Raw genomic sequence first — 18,800 nt, forward strand, 5'->3', positions numbered from 1 at the left:
AGGAGTGTGGTTCGAAGTAACTAGAATTATGTGGTGACCTAGAGGTAACAAATTGCACTATCAGTGCGTGGTACTGGGTTCAAATCCTCTAGATGCTGTGCAGGAGAAAGATGGGCAGTCTCCTCTCGTGTGGTTTACTGCCTTTGAATATCCAGTAGAAGCTCAATTATCAGTTAGTTACTGCTCAGTGGTACACAACGGAGTCCTAGAATATGACTTACAAATTTGTTATGAGGAGAGATTGATTTTTTTCCTTCAGTTTAAATCTTTGTACCGGTATTTACCCCTGCTAACAAGTGCTAGGTGCTCTGAGGTAATTCTACTGGAAGTTTAGGGGTTTTTTTTTCAGTGACTGTGCCATTACCAAAAAAATCTGAGAGTCCTGCTGTTAATGACGATACATTATCATTCTTGTTTAAAACCCTTCTCGGGGGTGATAAAAGGCCCCCCCAAAAAACACAACAATAAACCAGGGAGCCCTGGTGGCCTTGTGACAAAGAAGCTGCACTGCAGTCCCAGAGACACGCGGTTTGAATTTAGCAGATGATCTGCTGCAGAAGGAGGGGCATTCTCCTCCTGTGCCAGCAAGATCTAGTATATAACAAGAAAAGAAGGGGGGGGGGAATGCGCAGTAAACAACAAACTCCTCATTGCCATTGAGCCAGAACTGACCTATAACTGACCCTCCAACTAGCTTTTCTAGGCTGTAAATCACACATGAGGAAATTGCCCATCTTTCTTCCAAGTAGTTTTCCCTCTCAGCTGCTCCCCCGTCCCCCCCAAAAATTTTTTTTAAAAAAAGAAATACAAATATGTTGTTGGTTGTTGTTGCTGTATTGTGATGTCAAATCTGAGCAGACTCATCCTCCAGCTGGTTTTCAGAGGCTGTAAATTGCATGGAATTAGATTGTCCATCTTTCTCCCAGTAGATAGAAAATAAAATTATTGAAACATAAAATAATTTAAAACATTTATTTATATTGCACACATATGTATCTTATGAGTAACATTTTTCAACATTAATAGGGTAGTGTTTTTTTCCTCATAAATGTTAAAAAGTATTATTGTTGTTGTGTAGCATCAGTTGGAACTGACCCATAGCTGACCTTTGAGCAGGTTTTCAGAGGCAGTTAATCGCTGGGGAGGAGATTGCCCATCTTTGTCCCACAGAGCAGCTGGTGCCTTTGGGATTGCAGTGCAGCCTCTAAACCACTAGACCATCAGCGCTCCCATTAAATATCAACATGCATCACCTTTTCTAAATCTAGATGAGGTAGATTTTTTGAGATAAATTTGGCTCCAGCAGTCAGTCCCAAGGACAGCCTGATAATTTTCAGTAAGGTGTTATAGACAACTTACCAGTTATGATTTTAAAATCTGTTCACATTTTTATATACACTATAATTTTTATTCAGCAGCCGTCATTTTTGATCCTGTGCCTTTGCCTCTGCCTTTTCAGAACGAAAGATGCAAGGGAGAAAAAAAATTACCAATTCAAAAGCTGGAAGAATTACAAATTCAAAAGCTTTTAAAAATTAGCAATGTAATTTTAATAATTTATGCAGACCATTTAACATTATCAGCATTTGATCTTAGCCAAAATGCAAAGAAGCAGTTAAAGTACCTGAAAGACATACAAAGCTGTGTGCTTTTAACGGCCTGAATAACTGATCATAGCAAATTCTATTGTCTTGTCTTGATCATTAATTATTTCATCTAACTGTTGATCTTATATAGTATCTTACTTTGATTTTTGCCATCCAAGAACCAAAGAACTCTCTCTGTTCTTTAGATTATCGGCTGGTCCTATCAGTTATGAAGAGAAAGTAAAGAGGGTTTGTTGTTGGGATAGATGAGTTAATCCTGGGGAGGCTCAGTTTTTATAACTTTTAATTTTATAGTGTTACTATGTACGAGTTTGTGCAAACCAGTTAATTTTGATAAGCTGTGCTCAGTTTTTTGTTTCAGTAACTTTTACTTTGACAGTAAATAAGCTTAGTACAAGAAAGTATCTATTTTATGAAAAATCCCAATCCTCTTTTTTTTTCTTTCAGCATTCATGTGATTGAACGGCGTGCTCTTCCTGAGTTTTTCAATGGCAAAAACAAATCCAAAACTCCAGAAATGTGAGTGAGCTTTAAAGATGTAACTTATTACATATGCTGCTGAGGCCAGTGTTTAGAAATAGTTTTATGTTTGTGCACCTGTAGTACCCACTACTGAACTGATGCTAACCCGTAGCAGCCTTCCATAGAGTTGAGGGTGTACATCTTCGGCAGGAGAGAGCTCATCATTGTCCTGTGTAACAGCTTGTTGCGTTTCAACTACCAATCTTCTGCAGGAGCCTAGCAGCCTGACACATTGCCTTTTATGCCACTAGCCCTCTTTATGTCTGACAGGGTCTTTTAAAATGTGTTCTCAGTTAATTGTTAGTGGCTCTTGGCAGTTTTCACATTGTATTCTTGTCAAAACAATGTTCATATCACATATGCATAGTCTTTCTTCCTTCAGTGGAAATCATATTTATTTTCTTCCTTCCTTGCATTTCTAAAATCAAAATCAAACTTTCTGCCATTGCTTCCATTCTGATTCATGTTGATCTTGTACAGCAGCATAGAACTGCCCCATGGGGCTGCCGTGGGCTCTAAATCCTTCCACATCTTTCTATCATTAATCTGCTGGTAGCTTGAAACTGCTGATTCTTTGCTTAGTAACCAGATAATGCAACCATTGTGCCTCAGTTATTCCTCATGTGCTTGTTAACTATTGTAGTAAAGATTTACTCAGTTTCTCATAGTCACTCAAATAAATTCACATATCTCCTAAGTCCTTCCGTCCTTTGTGCATGTATGTTTTCTGGACTGTGTATATTTATGTATAAATTATTTCAGATTCAGGGAGGAGATGGAATCTATCATTTTACCTTCCTGGTTACTGACTAGATATAACAATACGTTGATTTCAAAACTAAACCCATTCTTGTAGAGTCAGTCCCAGCTGATGGTGACCCTCCGTCACTTTTCCAAGGTTATAAATCCTGTCAGTAGGAGACTTCTTCATCCTCTACTACCGACGATCTTCTGGATTCTAGTGACTAACCCTTGGTTAGCAGCCCACCAGCGAGCCCTCTTATACCTGCACACTTTACTTCAGAACACATTGTTAATGCTTGTGGTGGAAGTTTAAAACATTTATCTGAGTTTTTTTCAGGAAACATTTTGATCAAGGCTTTTCTCCTTTGTCACCCTGTTGTTACACTCGCAACTCTGGCCATTCATATCCACCAGTAGCTGCTCAGTAGGAAATGGGCAGTTTCTTCATTGCATTAGAGCCTTGGAAACTTCATGGAGGGTGGTCATTGGGAGTCGGAAATGACTTGATGGTAGTGAGTTGAGAAACCATTACCACTAAAATATGTTCATATTTTCCATAAATACATTGTAAATACTAATCTCATAAGGTTAACTTATTATCTATTATAAACTTATGACTGAAAAATTAGCTTTATCTTGTTTAAACTGATAATACTTAAATTTTTTAATTAACCATATAAAAACAAGTAATTGAATAATGAGTATTTTCTCAATTTCTACATTTGAATGCTAGAGATAAATTCTGCCTTCCCCAAGAAAACTAATGAATCATGGAAGGCTGGATTCAAAGATTGCCCTAAGAAGCCCTACCTTTTCTCCCACTATCCCTGCAGACACCATAGTCTTCCAGTTAATTTATGTTTTGGAAATATTTACGTCACCACCCTCTGTTTAAAAGCACAACATTGCAGATCATTGTACTTTCTAATTCTCCTGTCTTTGTTTAACTGTATGTACTTATGCATGGACTTTTTGAACAGTGTATTTTTCCTACTCAAAATATATTTACCTTAAACTGTCAAATTTCTTTTGCTTGTTTGCCAAGAGTAAGTCTTGAACTCCTTTCTTTAACATTCCTGTTGTGTTTAGCGGCAGAAATAATTGTATATATTATAGAATTTGCTGTAATTCAGTCTCATATTTTTTATATTCTTGTTTTATTTTTCTTCCTTTTTATATTATTAATGATTTTTTTAATGCAGCGTGTATTTTTTGTGTATATATATTTTTTACAGCATATTCTTTTCATTTATTTCCCCATTCATTTATTGTTGCACATTTTTACCTTGCTCACCCCACCCCTCTGTATTCTTGTTTTACGTGTGAGTGCACCCTCATAGATTCTACTCCTTGCCCACATGGTGACCTTTTGAAAATCAGTCACAGGGTTGTAGAGGAGTTGTCAAATTCATAATGTGACTCCAGGAATAATATAAAAATGATATGCTGCATTTTGAGAGTATTACTTCTATAGCTGCTGTGGTCTTTGGTAAAATCTTAGCCATTTTGTATTTGAATTTCTGTATGTGGAATGATAATTGTTGGTATGTACTGGTTTTTTTGTTCATTTGGTTTTTGTGGGTTTTTTGGTATGTACTGTTGGGTTGGAACCAACTCATAGCTCATTCTCCAGCAGGTTTTCAGAGGCTGTAAATTGCATGCAAGGAGATGGTCCATCTTTTTCACAAAGAGCCAGTGGTAGATTCAAACCGCTTGTACTGTGTATTGGCTGTGCAATTCCATACCACTGAGCCACCACAATTCCCTGGAATACTACTAGATTCTACATTATAGTAGAATTTTTTAACAATTATGAACTGCTTCAGGGGAAGCTATTAGAATAGTGCCTAGCACACAGTACATACTAAATCTGTTGTACTTAGAGAGATGGCATCATTTCCTGTTGCAAGTTCTGTGGGCAACGGACACTTTATCCATTGTCTTCCATGGCCATGCTTTTAGTTATACTATTTTACAATAAACTTTATTACTCTATTTTGTTGTTGTTGTAAGCATTAGATAAGAATGTCTGGGTTTCGAAAATGGGTTTTTTTTTAATGTTTCGGTTTTTACTCTAGTTTTCATTTAAGGATTGTAAATAATATTGCTATTCATTAGTCTACTGTTTTCATTTCTTCTCCTTTGAAGACTGAAGATATTTGATTCTTTGATTTTTTTTTGTTTCTAAAAGGATGTTGTTATATTTACTTTCTATATTTTGTCATTGTTCTTTAGATATCTGGCATATCGCAATTTTATGATTGATACCTATCGTCTAAATCCCCAAGAGTATTTAACTAGCACTGCTTGTCGGAGGAACTTGACTGGAGATGTGTGTGCTGTCATGAGGTAAAATGCCTAATTCTTTCATCCAGGCATATCCTAGTAAATGCTTATTGATGTATTTGCATCTAATGTTAGATTTATTAATCACAAAATCATCAACTTTAATCAATTTGCTATCATCTTAAGTCTTTTCATAGCATTTTCTTTTGTCATTTTTTTAATCCTTTTATTGTATAATCATTATGAAATTGATTAGGTGTTAATAGTGGCTTGAGATAGATGGTAGATCAGCTTCATGCCCTAAATTTTCTAAAGATAAAGAAACCCAAAATGTAAAGCTCCTCCTCTAAGTGTGGTTTCTTGTTGAAATTTTTCATTGTGGACGAAAATTTCATTTCTGTGATTTAAATTAGTAAGTCTACTAGGTTTCTATGGTGTGGTACTAGGGATATGAAGTAGAATTTGTAGAAAATTTCTCCATAAAATAAAATTGTCAAGAACTTTGTGATGTTTTCTGGGTGGTTTGTTTTTTTTTTTGTTTGTTTTTTTAATTAATTTCCGTGAACCTTTACAGGGATTTTGGATTTCCATTCATTCATTGTTGCAGTGATACTGTTTTAAATAATCTAAAGTGGTGTCATTGTGCGGCACATGAGCTAAATTCTCTAAATTTTAACTTTTAGAACTTAATTCCTTAGGGTTCATGCCTTTTTAGAGCAGTGGGGACTTGTAAATTACCAAGTGGATCCTGAAAGTAGACCTATGGCCATGGGACCTCCTCCGACTCCTCATTTTAACGTATTAGCTGATACTCCTTCAGGGCTGGTGCCTCTTCACCTTCGATCACCTCAGGTAAATGGCTTATATTTACTTCAGACCAAGGTGGTAACAGATAACCATGAATAGCATTCCTTCTCAGCTCTTAGGATAATTATTCATGTAATGCAATAAACTATGTAATGTAGTTATTTCTTAACTGATTATTTTCTTTCTTTCCTTCCCCCCAAACTAAAGTAAATGTATGCATCTGTAAGAATATTTAATGATTAAAGTCTTTCTCTGCACCAGTATACTGGGCTCTAGCCTATTCAATTAGAGATGACTGTCATATTCATACCTCCCTTTATCATTGTATCATCTCAGGAACATTACGTGGAATTAGAGTTTATAAATCTTTACTTGTACATGCTTCTTACCTTCATTGTATGCCAGAATTTTTTTAAAAAAGAAAACAATCTAATATTTTGAAAGAAGATACCTGTATACACATTCTTGAAAATATAAACAGATATGGAGATAAACAGATGAAGTTTATTTTTAAGTTATAGTAATTCTACCTTAGCTATGAATGTTTCTTGCTACAGAATCGGATGTTATATTTTAAAATATTTGTTTTCTTCTCTGAAGTCCCAAGAATATTTCTTAACATGTTGAATTTTTGTTACAAGTGTGTAATGGATATGTGGGTATTAATTTTGTTATAAACGGAGTGGTTTTAATGTCTGTATCCTATCCTTTAGTCCCCTGACAGTTAATATAGCCATTTATCATTTGCCTGACTTAGGTACCTGCTGCTCAGCAGATGTTAAATTTTCCTGAAAAGAACAAGGAAAAGCCAATTGACTTGCAGAATTTTGGTCTTCGTACTGATATTTACTCTAAGAAAACCTTAGCAAAGGTAAGAACTTTTCCCTCTATCCATTTAAATATGTGTCCCTGTTCTTTTTATTAAATATCTATTTCCTTAAGAAACCAGTGGGATGGATGAGTTTCTTTCTGATGTCATTTTCGAAATAATAAAACCCATACTTTTTCTTTGGTATGATTAGTTACTAGATACTTTAAAAGAAAGAATGGATTTATATATTAAAATTGGGAGAAAGATAAAGAATTTTGGCAGTTAATTGACTTATATCTGGCATTAGGATAATTGTAACAGAATGAACACAACAGAAGACAGAATCAGTGAACTCAAGAGAACAGTAACTATAATGAAACTGAAGCACTGAGAGAAAACAAAATTGGAGATGAGATAGAAGACAAAGAATGGTGTAAGAAAATGCATTCAAAGAAGTTGATATTTCTAATTAGAATCTCAGAAAATGAGATAATATGGCTCAGAAATTATTTTAGTTTTCCCTTTAACTTTTGTGTCTTCGAATTTGATCCAAATGGCGTAGGAAAGGATTGCCCATTCTTCTCCAGCAGAGAGTCTGATGGATTTGAACTCTGCTCCTTCATGATCGCAGTACAACTTCTTGCCAGTAGGCCACCAGATCTCCCTAGAAATTATTTTTAAAGATTAGAAGACTGAGAATTTCACAAAATCAATGTAAAGGAAACACTTAGAAAGATAATATCCCACACAAATCCAAATTTGAATGCAGAGAAAACTACACCCAGGAGCATTAAATTTAAACTTTTATTAAAAGCACCCAAAATAAAGTAGGTGAGTTAGTGGGGAGATGGAGTACATTGAATCAAAATAAAAATAATAAAGTTGTTGGCTCACTTTTCAACATAGAAGCCAGAGCATAATATAATAATATTTTTAAAGTAAGAGAATTCTACATCCTGGGGAAATGCCTTTCAAAATTGAACATACATAAAGGTGCATCTTCAAATGGGGGAAAATAAACCCTTTTTTTATGTAAAAGTAATACATTTTTAAGCTAATTTATTACAATTATAAAAAGCTGAACATTTTTTTACTCTGGAAGTACATCTATAAGAACACATCATAGCACGAAAGGGTAAATATGCAGGTATAATACATTAAATATAAACAAGAATGATTATGAGTGTAATATTTAGAGACACGAGAAACAATAGAGTGACCTTGGAAGTTTAGTCCATCGTGTAAAACTTGAGTATAATTTTTCAACAAAGACTAAAAGAGGATTGCACCCTCATAGAAGAATAAAAAGTAGAAAGTATACTGACGTTTACATGTGGATCTGTAGAAAAGACATTTTACTTCATTTTTAGTGCTTAAAAGAGGATAATAGACTATTTAAAGCAAAAATTTAAATATTCTATTCTTAAAATATGTAGATTTTAACAACCCAGTGTAGCTCACAGAATAGGGGATGGAAATGCAAGTATAATTATAGTTCTTAAACTAAAATGAAATGTTAACATTGTATCTAAAGAGTAACTGATACATTAGAGATGAATATTACAAATCTTATGGAACTACTTAAAAAAAAGTGAGTATTGTTAATAATGCCAGTAATAATGATACAGTAGAATGATTTCCTTTAAAAGGCAGATTGAGGAAGAGTAAATGAAAGAAGGGAAAATTAGAAACAAATCATGATGAGGTTGGAAAGTGCTAAAGTATTAGCAGTATAGTAGATGTACAGGTGACTGTAGTGACAGTGAGCTATAAATGGTCTAAGTGTTTCATTTGAGAAGCAGGTCCTGTCACACTAGTTTTAAAAAATGCTTGAGAGAAGTATATGTTGTCTCTGAGGGAACTATTTCAAAAGGTAAAGACAGCTTAAAAGTAAAAGAATACAAAACAGGGAGCTCTGGTGACCTAGTGGCAAGAAGCTGCGCTGCAATCCCGAAGGCATGCTGTTCGAATCTATCAGATGATATGCTGGAGAATAATGGACAGTCTCCTGTGCCAGTCATATCTGACTCGATGGCACACAACAACAACAATAAAAGAAATTGTCACAAAAAATAGTTTAAAAAATATTTTAAAAGATGAATGCTAATGATTAAAGTTATTATTTTATTGTTACTATGATGTTAAAAAATGAAAATAAGTTGGATTTTCATTCATTGACTGTTGGACATTTAAGAGTCAGTATTCTTCATTTTGGTAAATGTAGACATAAACAAGTTCTTTTAATAGAATAAAATAGATTTACATAATGATACAAGTAGTCAATAAGGAAAACACAAAATCATAAATGTGTAAACATATAATTAAAGAATTGCAAAATTTATAAAGCCAAAACAGGTAGAACTCAAAGAAGTGGACAGAAAAAACTGTAACTACAAACCAGTTAAAAGGAATATGACAACAAAAGATAATACAAATATTTGGATATTGAAGTTAAGAATAATCAATCTAGTATTTAAAGAATAAAATTGAGCAGGCATAGTTAGAAAGTTTTAAAGTGAAACAGTGATAGTATAGCAATATTTGTAGGGCATAGTTAAACCAGTGCTTTGATGAAAATTATTGTAATTATCTTATTAAATTAAAAATGGTCTGACATCTGTGTCCTTATATTCCACTTCAGTAAATTAGTAAAAGAACAAATGAAACTCAAGATAAGCAAAAAGAAAACTAAGCACAGGACAGAATCAGTGAAACATTAAACAGAAAATAAAGTAGAAGAAAAATCAGTGAAACAGATGGATCATTGAAAAGAAAATATAACATTACTTTCTATGAATTAAGCCAATGAGAATGCAGAAAATCATTTTTATATTTAGTGCTTGAGATATTGCCAATAAATATTGTATGTGTCTAGGGTTGTACTTATCGTCTCTATTTTTGGATTTAGTGCCTGAAATTTAGACGAAATACTGAAATTTTGTTCCTCATGGGGTTCCAACTCTTAATTGACACCTTTGGTGTTTGTTCATTAAAGAACCACCTTTGATTAAAGTTTTTTTAAAATTAAAGTTATTTTTATGGAATTTTGTTGATTTGTTAAAGCTGCATGTGTCTTTTCTTGCATGTAAAATCATGCTTTAAGATCATACTCTATTCTCTAGCTAAATAAATGACTTTTTTTAAAACCACATTTCTTTAAAATAAATACCTTGGAGTTATAAAATGAGATAACGTACTTTATGGTTTTCATAATCAGTTTACTGAGCTTAAGAACTGAGCCTTAACTTTAACCATTTAAAGCTATATAAGTAATTTTTAGTTTTTCTTCTTTAGAGTAAAGGTGCTAGTGCTGGAAGAGAGTGGACAGAACAGGAAACGCTTCTGCTCCTGGAGGTATGTGGACTAGTGGCAGAGCCCTTATTACTTACATCTGACGTCCAATGATGAGATTGTGTGACCTGGATTTTTTTAAATAACTATGGAATTTATCCTGGTCATTTTTTACTCACTTAATCAATTTTAATAATTTGGGATAACCTGTTTTCAGAATTTACAAGAGAGGACACATATCAGGAGAGATGAAAGTTAATTATGTTCTTTATTGGTCCACCTTTGTTTTTGTTTATTTTGTTGCCAAAATCTAAACAGATATTGAAGCTTTGATAAGAGGGGTTTAAATTTGTAATGTTACAGTGTAGTTTGAAAGAGCTAGAAATTCTTGGCCCTCATTCCCATGTGGAATATTATATTCTATTATGATATATATGCAGACAGAGTGGGGTGGAGCTCCCCGATTAAAACAAGCGTGGAAGGAGGAGTGGCATCCACTTCCATAATAGCTTGCCTCCGGAAACCCTATGAACCTGGAGAGAGGATGAAAGGCACCCAAGCGTCGAGGACTCTCCATCATAGGGTCGCTATGAGTCGCCTGTGACTCGATGGCACTTAACAACAACAACATTATGATACATTTCTAAATATTATAATTTCCTTTAAAGTGCTAATTGTCTTCAGATTGCAGTTTGTTTAATCTCTTCATTGATTTTAGTGCTTTGTGTATCTTCCATATACAACTTAAATATTTCTTCCAGGGAGTTTTGAAAAGTTGATTTTCTCTGTTGCTGAAAACCCTATTTTCTTTAGGAAGAAGACTTTGATAAATTACTGATGATGTATAGTATCTCAGTCGACCTAATCTATTGAAAATGAAGAATATTCTGAAGAAGGAACTTTTGTCTTTAGTTATAGAACAACAGCTACATAAGATAGAAAACTTGACATTAACTGTGTTTCTGGATAGCATGTTCCTGTGGAAGGAGCATTAAAATCAGTTGAGATCAGTTAGACATATTAGGATTCTTTCTGCCTTGCAGTGTCTTTTTAAAAAAAAAAAACACCCCAAAACAAAAAAACAACCCCAAAAATGTCTGGTTTTTTTTCTTTATAAGTTTTAAACTGGAACTCTGAATTGGAAGTTTTGGGGTTCGTATTTCTCTCTTGTTTAAATATGTTACTGGATTTCCACCTTTTATTGTTTTATTTCACCTCCCTTACCTTGCCCTCCCTTTTTTTCCCCCCTTAAATTTTGGTTAACATATAAAATTCATATACATTATGTTTGACACATTTCCTTCCTTCACCTTTTGTTCCATACAGTCTTTCCCATACATTATCTTTTATAAAATTAATCACCGTTGATTTATGCCCACTATTACCATGGTTGTTCAGGTCCCTGCATCTTTCCTAATTCTTGAACACCCTCCTTCTGCCCACCAAAGACTGAGACCCCATGATTTCCTTACTTATCCTCAGCCTTTCTGTCCCCCTTCCCTTTGCCCTTTGAACTTTTATATACACCTTACTAGTTATAACCAGATACTCTGCTGGAGAGGGAGAAACAACCTCCTCCTGTACCAGTCAGATCTGATTTGATGGTACATGTACAAAAAATAATAAATTAAAAATTTTTAAAAATACATCTTACAGTTATCATATTTTTAAATTAATGGTCTTGTTCCCTTAGCTTTCTTGTCTTATGTCTTTGGGTGCACTTTATTCTAGTCACGGGATGGTAGCTTAGTTTCAGGCTTCACATCCCCATTCAAGGCAGGAAGAAAATTGGAAGGACAGCTTAAGAGAGTATTTCTGGCTCTTTTGTGAAGAAAATTCTTTCACCAAAGCCACTCAAAACTTTTCCTCCTACTTCCTATTGTCATATTGATCTCATGATCATCTTATTACTGCATGTGATTCAGGGAACGTTAGTAAGTAGCTTCCTAGTTTTACTAGTGGAATGTTGTGAAATAAGGAGGTACTGATTGTCATTGGGTAACTTCGGTGCATCACATGCACCATTTATTGACCTAATTCACTTCAGTCATTCTTACACATTTTGTTTTATAACATTAATTCTCATTGATGAGTATAATTAGTTGAATATGTCTAGATTGGGGAGCACTAGTAGCCATGGCAAGAAGCTGTGCTGCAATCTCAAGGTACTCAGTTCAAGACCACCACACTCTCCAAGGGAGAAAAATGGGCTCCTACCATATGTAACTACCTCTGTAAATCCACCAGATGGTCGGGTCACTTTGACTGTAAGATACACAACAATAATCAAGACCTTACAGCCTTCTGCCTTTCCTTTCACCCAACTTACCTATTTATTAAATTTTACAATCCTTCTCTCCTTTTTTATCCCTATTAACCCTCCAATATTGAGCCTATTTATTTGTAGGCCTTTCCATAGCTTTTTAAAAAATATTTATTTTTTTTATTTTATTATACCGTCAAATTGGATCTAAACGATACAGGAGATTGTACCTCCTTCTCCAGCAGAGCATCAGTTGGATTAGAACTGAATCCCTCTGGAATTGCAGTGCAGCTTCTTAACCACTAGGCCACCAGAGCTCTCTTTTCCATAGCTTTTTATAATAGTAGTCTTGCACTATAATTTTCCTTTTCTAACTGACTTATGTTGCTAAGCATAATTTATTCTTGATTCATACATGTCCGGTAATTAATTTTTTTGTTGTTTTTAAATGATAAGTAAAACTATAGTGGGAGTAATCTTGAGTTTCTTTTAGCCTTTCTGCATTTTGGGACTACTGGAGTTGTTTCTAGCTCTTTGCTATTATAAATAATGCTTCACTAAACTTGAGAGAGAGATAGTGAGATAGAGTGTGTGTGTGTATGTGCGCGCGCGTGTGTGCGTGTGTGAGAGAGAGAGAGAGAATGTGACAACAGATTTTCTTTCTTTCGAGTATATAGGATATATACCTAGTAATGGTGTTGCTGCATCAAATTGTATTTCTGTTCTAAACCTTTTAGGAAATAGCAAACACTTTCTGTAGTGGTTATACCATTTTACATTCCCACCAAGGGCTCTAGTCTCTACAAACCCTCACAACCATTTGTTTGCTACCTTGTTGAATTTTGCTTTTGTTGCTGGTTTGAGATACCTCATTATGGTTTTGATTTTATATTTCTAATAATTATTGATCATAAAAACTTACTCGTGTTTGTTGGCTTTCTGAAAAATCTTTTTTGGTGAAGTATATATTGATTACTTCTGCCCATTTTTAATTGGGTTGTCTTTTTCTTATAGAGGTGTTTCAAGCTTTCTTTGTATTTTAAACGTTAATCCCTGGTCCCATTTCGCATTGGCAAATAGTTTTTCCCAGTCTTTAATTCTGTTTTTATACTTTTGGAAAGGTCTTTTGAAGCACATATTTAACTTTTGTTGTTGTGTATTGTTGAATCAGAACCAACTCATAGCTGAACCTCTAATGGGTTTTCAGAGACAGTATACACATGACAGACAGATTTGGAAGCAGGAGTGGCATCCATTTCCTAAACAACACGCCTCTAAAAACTATGAACTTTGAGAAATGACGATAGCTATAGCAAGGCTTCAGATCTTAGGGTCTCTAGGAATTTGTGCTCAACTCAGTGGTGGTAATCAGCAACAACAAATCTCATGACGGGAAGGGGATAGTGTGATGTACATGTCTTTGGTGCTCGTTTTGGCAGCATATAAACTGAAATTGGAACAGAGATGATTAGCATGGCCCCTTTGCAAGGATGACATGAAAATTTGGGAAGTACATGCTTTTGTCGTGGCAATGAAGCTCTTTACCACTAAGCCCACAGTCCTCTGGTGATTGTACATTTTCTGTTCTCTTTGATAGTCTAAGCCATTTATAGGGCTCCTACGTTTGCCCTAGTTTGTTCTTTGATGATCTTTACAGTTTACAGTTACACACTTTAGGTCATTGGTCTATCTTATGTTTGTTTTTGTATATGGATGGGTCTCTTTCAGTTTTCTGTAGAAGCCAATTTTGTCAGTACCATTTGTTATAGAGGTTGTCTTTCCCCCACTTTATAGATCTGTAGGTTAATCAGTTTATTCCTGAATCCTCGGTTTCTTTTCTGCTGGTCTGTGCCACTTTCGTTGTTCCATGCCACGCTGTTTTGATTACCATGGCAGTAATGTCTTAGCATTGGTAATAGTGCTAACTTTGCCTCTCCTTCAAAGGCCTAGATTCTAGTGGCCTCAGAAGTTCACTATAGAATAGGGAGTAAGTTTGATTTTTTTAACTTCCAGCAGTTGTGATTGTTTATTTTTCAAATGTTAACTGTTTGTTTTTCCCTATTTTGCAACAGTTGTTCATTGTTTCTTTTTTTGACTTCAGAATTTTTAAACATTTTTTTGTTTCATCTTTCACCATTATTTTTCTAGTTTGTCTTGTCTTTATCAGTGAAAAGCAAAGGACGGCTTATGCTCACACTTGCCACAAGACTGTTTTCTCTAGTCAAATCAGGCATGGAGCTTTATTTAAAAGAATTCTGAGCATGGGTAATGGAATGTGCTTTTAAGTATTGTCTGGAACTCTTCAGGTGTGAGGAGAAATTTCATTTTCTATTTTCACTGGCGTAACTACTTCATCAACCATCATTGTTTTTTCTTGCTGTTCATACTCAAAATTGTTGTTCTTTTACATTTTAAGATTATAGTAAATACAGAGTGAGGTAAGACTGACTCCATCTATTATTTACTCTTAGTACAGCCAAGTAAACCGCAGTCTCCTTTTACAATAGTGTTTTTTTGTTGTTGTTGGTTGTTTGGTGTTGTTTTTTTTTATCCTCCTGCAGGTTGAATCTGTGTAGTGGTTGTTTTTCTTTAAATCATGTGTTTGAATTAACACGTGCCTGCATTTACTCAAAGAGAAAGAAAAGATTTCCCAGTATCATTGCTTACTCTTAATACTTTTTGTTTATATAGATATTTAACAGTAAGTAGCTTAACAACATAAAGTCAGATGAGAACTTGTAAATTAATAAATTGATCAATCTGATCGTTTCCTTGGTTTTAGTTGTTTTTAGAAATTCAGCGTTTTACTAGACATGTATTACATGGACACTGTCTCACAGGTTTATTTTGTGAGGTAGTTCACTTCTAATAACAACAGTTCTGTCAAACCACAGTTTTTGGGGTGCTAAGGTTGTTAGGTCTTGTTGAGTTTCTTGTTTTATTCAGGACTTAAATTTTATAAATTTGAAATAGGATCTCAACTGAAGAGTAATCAAAATGGAGTTTTATGTATTGAATTTATGACTACAGTTTGAAAATGTTCTAGTGTTGGTAGAAATTAAGATACTGTCAAATAGTATAATGGAATCTTTTATTTTTTTTTCTATAATTATATTTTATTAATTTTCATAAACATTTACAGAGATTTTGGGCTTCCACTCATTCATTGTTGCACTATTCTCTCTACCCTCCTCCCAGTTTGTTCTTGTCCAAATGCCACAGTGCTTCTCAAAGCCAGTTCTGATTAATCTTCTTTGTCAGTGTGTCCTTTGCCATTCCCTATCACTCCTCCCTGAGAGAGACTTCACCCTGAGTCATAAGGAAAAGGGGATGGCGTATTCTCTTAGCTACTTCCTGCTGAAAAGGGACGCTGTGGGTTTCAGGGTGAAGATCTTCTCTCACTACTCTAAAGGGCCCCTTTGGCAGTAGGAAACACATAGACTATTATGGAGATTGATTTTGGAATTTAGATGCACTCTTATTGATTGTGCTTGGCTGTACATGTTCATATCCTTGAAGATGTATCATGGGGGTGTTGCAACCTAGAAGACACAAATTTGACTAACAAGTTATAAGTACATGAGTCCAAAAATTATGGAAAAGTAAAAGAAAAGATTCTTTCATTGTTTTACAAACCCTCCCCCAGGTCCCCTCCACCATGTAGCCCTCGCTCTAGTCTCCTGTGATGACAGAAATACCCAGTTGTATCTCTCTTTTAAACGGTTCTCTCCCTCCTCTGTTTCAGTGCAGTATACATTATTGAACCCATCTTACTCAGTGTCTCCCCAACCCCAAGGACAGTCCCATTCTACAACAGTGGCATCATGTAATATTTGTCCTTTTGTGACTGGGATATTTCACTCAGCATAATGTTCTCCAGAGTCAACCATTTTGAATAATATTGCATGAGTTCCTTGTTTTTTAATGCAGCATAGTATTCCATTGTGCGAATATACCACAGTTTCTCTAGCCATTCGTTTGTTGATGGGCACTTAGGTTGTTTCCAACTCCTTGCTATTGTGAACAAAGCTGCAATAAACATGGGTGTGCATATATCTGCTTGGATGTCAGCTATGGTCTCTTCAGGGTATATTCCCAGTAGTGGAATTGCTGGGTCAAATGGTATCTCTATTTGCAACTTTTTGAGAAAGCGCCATACTGCTTTCCACAGGGGTTGCACCATTTTACACTCTATAATGGAATCTTTTAAAAAATTATGTTGTTTCCTTTCAAGGTGATTATTTTCTGTCTGTGTATATTTGTCTATTTTAGTTATCTCAAAAAAGATAATACTTTTTGTCCTATTGTACCTGGTTTATTTCATTTAAAATGCTATTCTTTAAATTGGTTTGTTTAATAGCATGCAGCAGAATTTCTTAGAGAATGCTTTCTTAGAGATGCATAATATTCCATTGCATGTATATGCCACATTTTGTATATCCATCCATTTGTTTGCTGATGAGCAGTTTACATTTTGGCTATTCAGAGTTATGCTCCTGGGAACATTGATGCGCATATATCTGAGTCCCTGCTTTCACATTTGGGTATCATAATTTCATTTGAAAGTTACAGTTTATTATTCTCCTTCTCCGTTATTTGTAAACATCCAAAACTTGAATTTGGGAGCTTATTACTTCCTTTTTTAAAAAAAAGAAATAAATTATTATTTGTGTGTGTGTGTACCGTCAAATCGGATCTGACTGGTACAGGAGGAGATTGCCCCTCCTTCTTCAGCAGAGCATCTGGTGGATTTGAACCATGGCCTCTGGGATTTCAGTGCAGCTTCTTGCCACTGGCCACCAGAGCTCCCCTGAATTTATTATTTCTTATGCATACTTTGCTTCCCTATGCCACATATTTAATTATCCTTAGATAATTAAGAATAAGATCATATAACCACAAGTAAAACCCCTCCACTAGGCCACCAGAGTGCCCTAATAAAACCCCTGAGTATTACTGTTTGTTTAACATGTAAAGGGTTCCTTACATATGATTATGCTCATTAATTTATGGAAACTATACCTTGGAAAATATTCTGTGAGAAGCTTTAGATATTTTCTTAATGTGTACCTACAGTTGACTGACCTTGCTTTGATGAGCATAATTTGCTTGCATCTGAGCCAGTCTGACTTCAGAGAGGGGAAGATGCAGAATACCCTCAGTCTAAAGCTGAGTAGGGGGTGGAGGTCAGGCTTGCCTCTATAACTTACTTTTTTTTAGAAAAAGGCACCCTCTATTTTCTCTGCTGGGTTCCATACTTTGTTAGCGTTGTAGTCACAGAAGACTCTCAGATCATATTCACGAATTATGGGTTTTACAATTCCAGATCAGGAACAAATTGGAAGTAACCAGGACATTCTCAAGATGTGGTTCTTTGATCAAGATAGGTTATTCTTTTGCACACCATAGGCAAGTTTCTTTTGTTAAGTCGTGCTTAAGCTCAGCCTCTGCCTACTTGGGCAAGTTGTTAGCTCACCAAGAAGTGCCTATTCTTCCAAGAAGCCTCTTAGCCAAAATGCTTAACTCTCTTGTTTGGTGAGCCTGCATGTCTTAGTGCAGCCATCACGCTCTAGCCCAGGAATCCCACTGTGACTGTCTCCATCGTTAACAGCTATTCTTGTCTTTTGGGTTTAGGTGGTTCTCAACCCAGGGACCATAGCTCTAAAGGACATGCTCTACTACCAACTCTTCTTGATTGACGTTCCCCCTCAGCCTGTGAGATTGGCTCTTTTTAAATCAAGTTGGATGGTAAAATTGATCATTGACTTCGATGAGCCACACGTGGCTTATTTTTCTAGTCCTGACCAGTTCCAGCACATCTCCCCCATCTTATCTGCATAGTTCCACCATGTCATTTTGTGGGATTTACAGGTGCATGACCTGAACTATGAATCACTATGTAAAAAGACAAATATGTCTTGGAGAGGGTGCAGTCAGAGTTCTCTTTGGAGGCAAGAATTACACGTAACTTTGGGCATGCTAGGAGGGGCTCTTTTTTGGAGAAGAATGTAATGCTGAAAAGGATGGAGGGTCAGCAAAGAAGAGGACGATCTTCAACCAGATGGATTGATGGTGGTGACTGCTGCAGTGGGCTCTTGTGTGTCCGGAAGTGTGAGGATCACGCAGGATAGGACAAGGTTCAGATATTTTTATCATAGGGTCACTGTGACTCAGTGGCACCAAACAACATTCCAACCCAGGAAGTATTTTATCTTTTATAATTCTGAACTAACTGCATTTGAGATAAAAAGTCTTCTGTTTCCAAAAGAAGTGTCATAGATACAGCAAATAGATGTGTTTAAGGTCTGCAGTTGAGGGCCATAGAGAAGTAAAATTCCTTTTCCTGCTTTAGTTCAGTTTAATTTGGTCGTTGTTGTTGTTGTTATGTGCCGTCGAGTCGCCTGCGACTCATAGCGACCCTATGTACAACAGCCCTAAACTCCGCTCTGTCCTGTGCCCAATCGCACTG

At 35.4% G+C, this 18,800-nt stretch overlaps 1 protein-coding gene across 1 annotated transcript in view; it reads left to right on the forward strand.

The window, feature by feature from the left end:
* Positions 1 to 18,800, forward strand: part of SMARCC1 (SWI/SNF related, matrix associated, actin dependent regulator of chromatin, subfamily c, member 1) — a 131,872-nt gene that overhangs the window by 57,477 nt on the left and 55,595 nt on the right. Inside the window, exons 14-18 of the mRNA XM_006892948.1 lie at positions 2,055 to 2,126; positions 5,109 to 5,222; positions 5,858 to 6,011; positions 6,724 to 6,837; positions 10,072 to 10,131. Coding sequence (XP_006893010.1) covers positions 2,055 to 2,126; positions 5,109 to 5,222; positions 5,858 to 6,011; positions 6,724 to 6,837; positions 10,072 to 10,131 — 514 coding nt within the window. The remainder of the gene's footprint in view (positions 1 to 2,054; positions 2,127 to 5,108; positions 5,223 to 5,857; positions 6,012 to 6,723; positions 6,838 to 10,071; positions 10,132 to 18,800) is intronic.

This window comes from Elephantulus edwardii, unplaced genomic scaffold (assembly GCF_000299155.1).
Source record: "Elephantulus edwardii isolate Elephantulus edwardi_28Jun2011 unplaced genomic scaffold, EleEdw1.0 scaffold00121, whole genome shotgun sequence".
Taxonomy (NCBI): domain Eukaryota; kingdom Metazoa; phylum Chordata; class Mammalia; order Macroscelidea; family Macroscelididae; genus Elephantulus; species Elephantulus edwardii.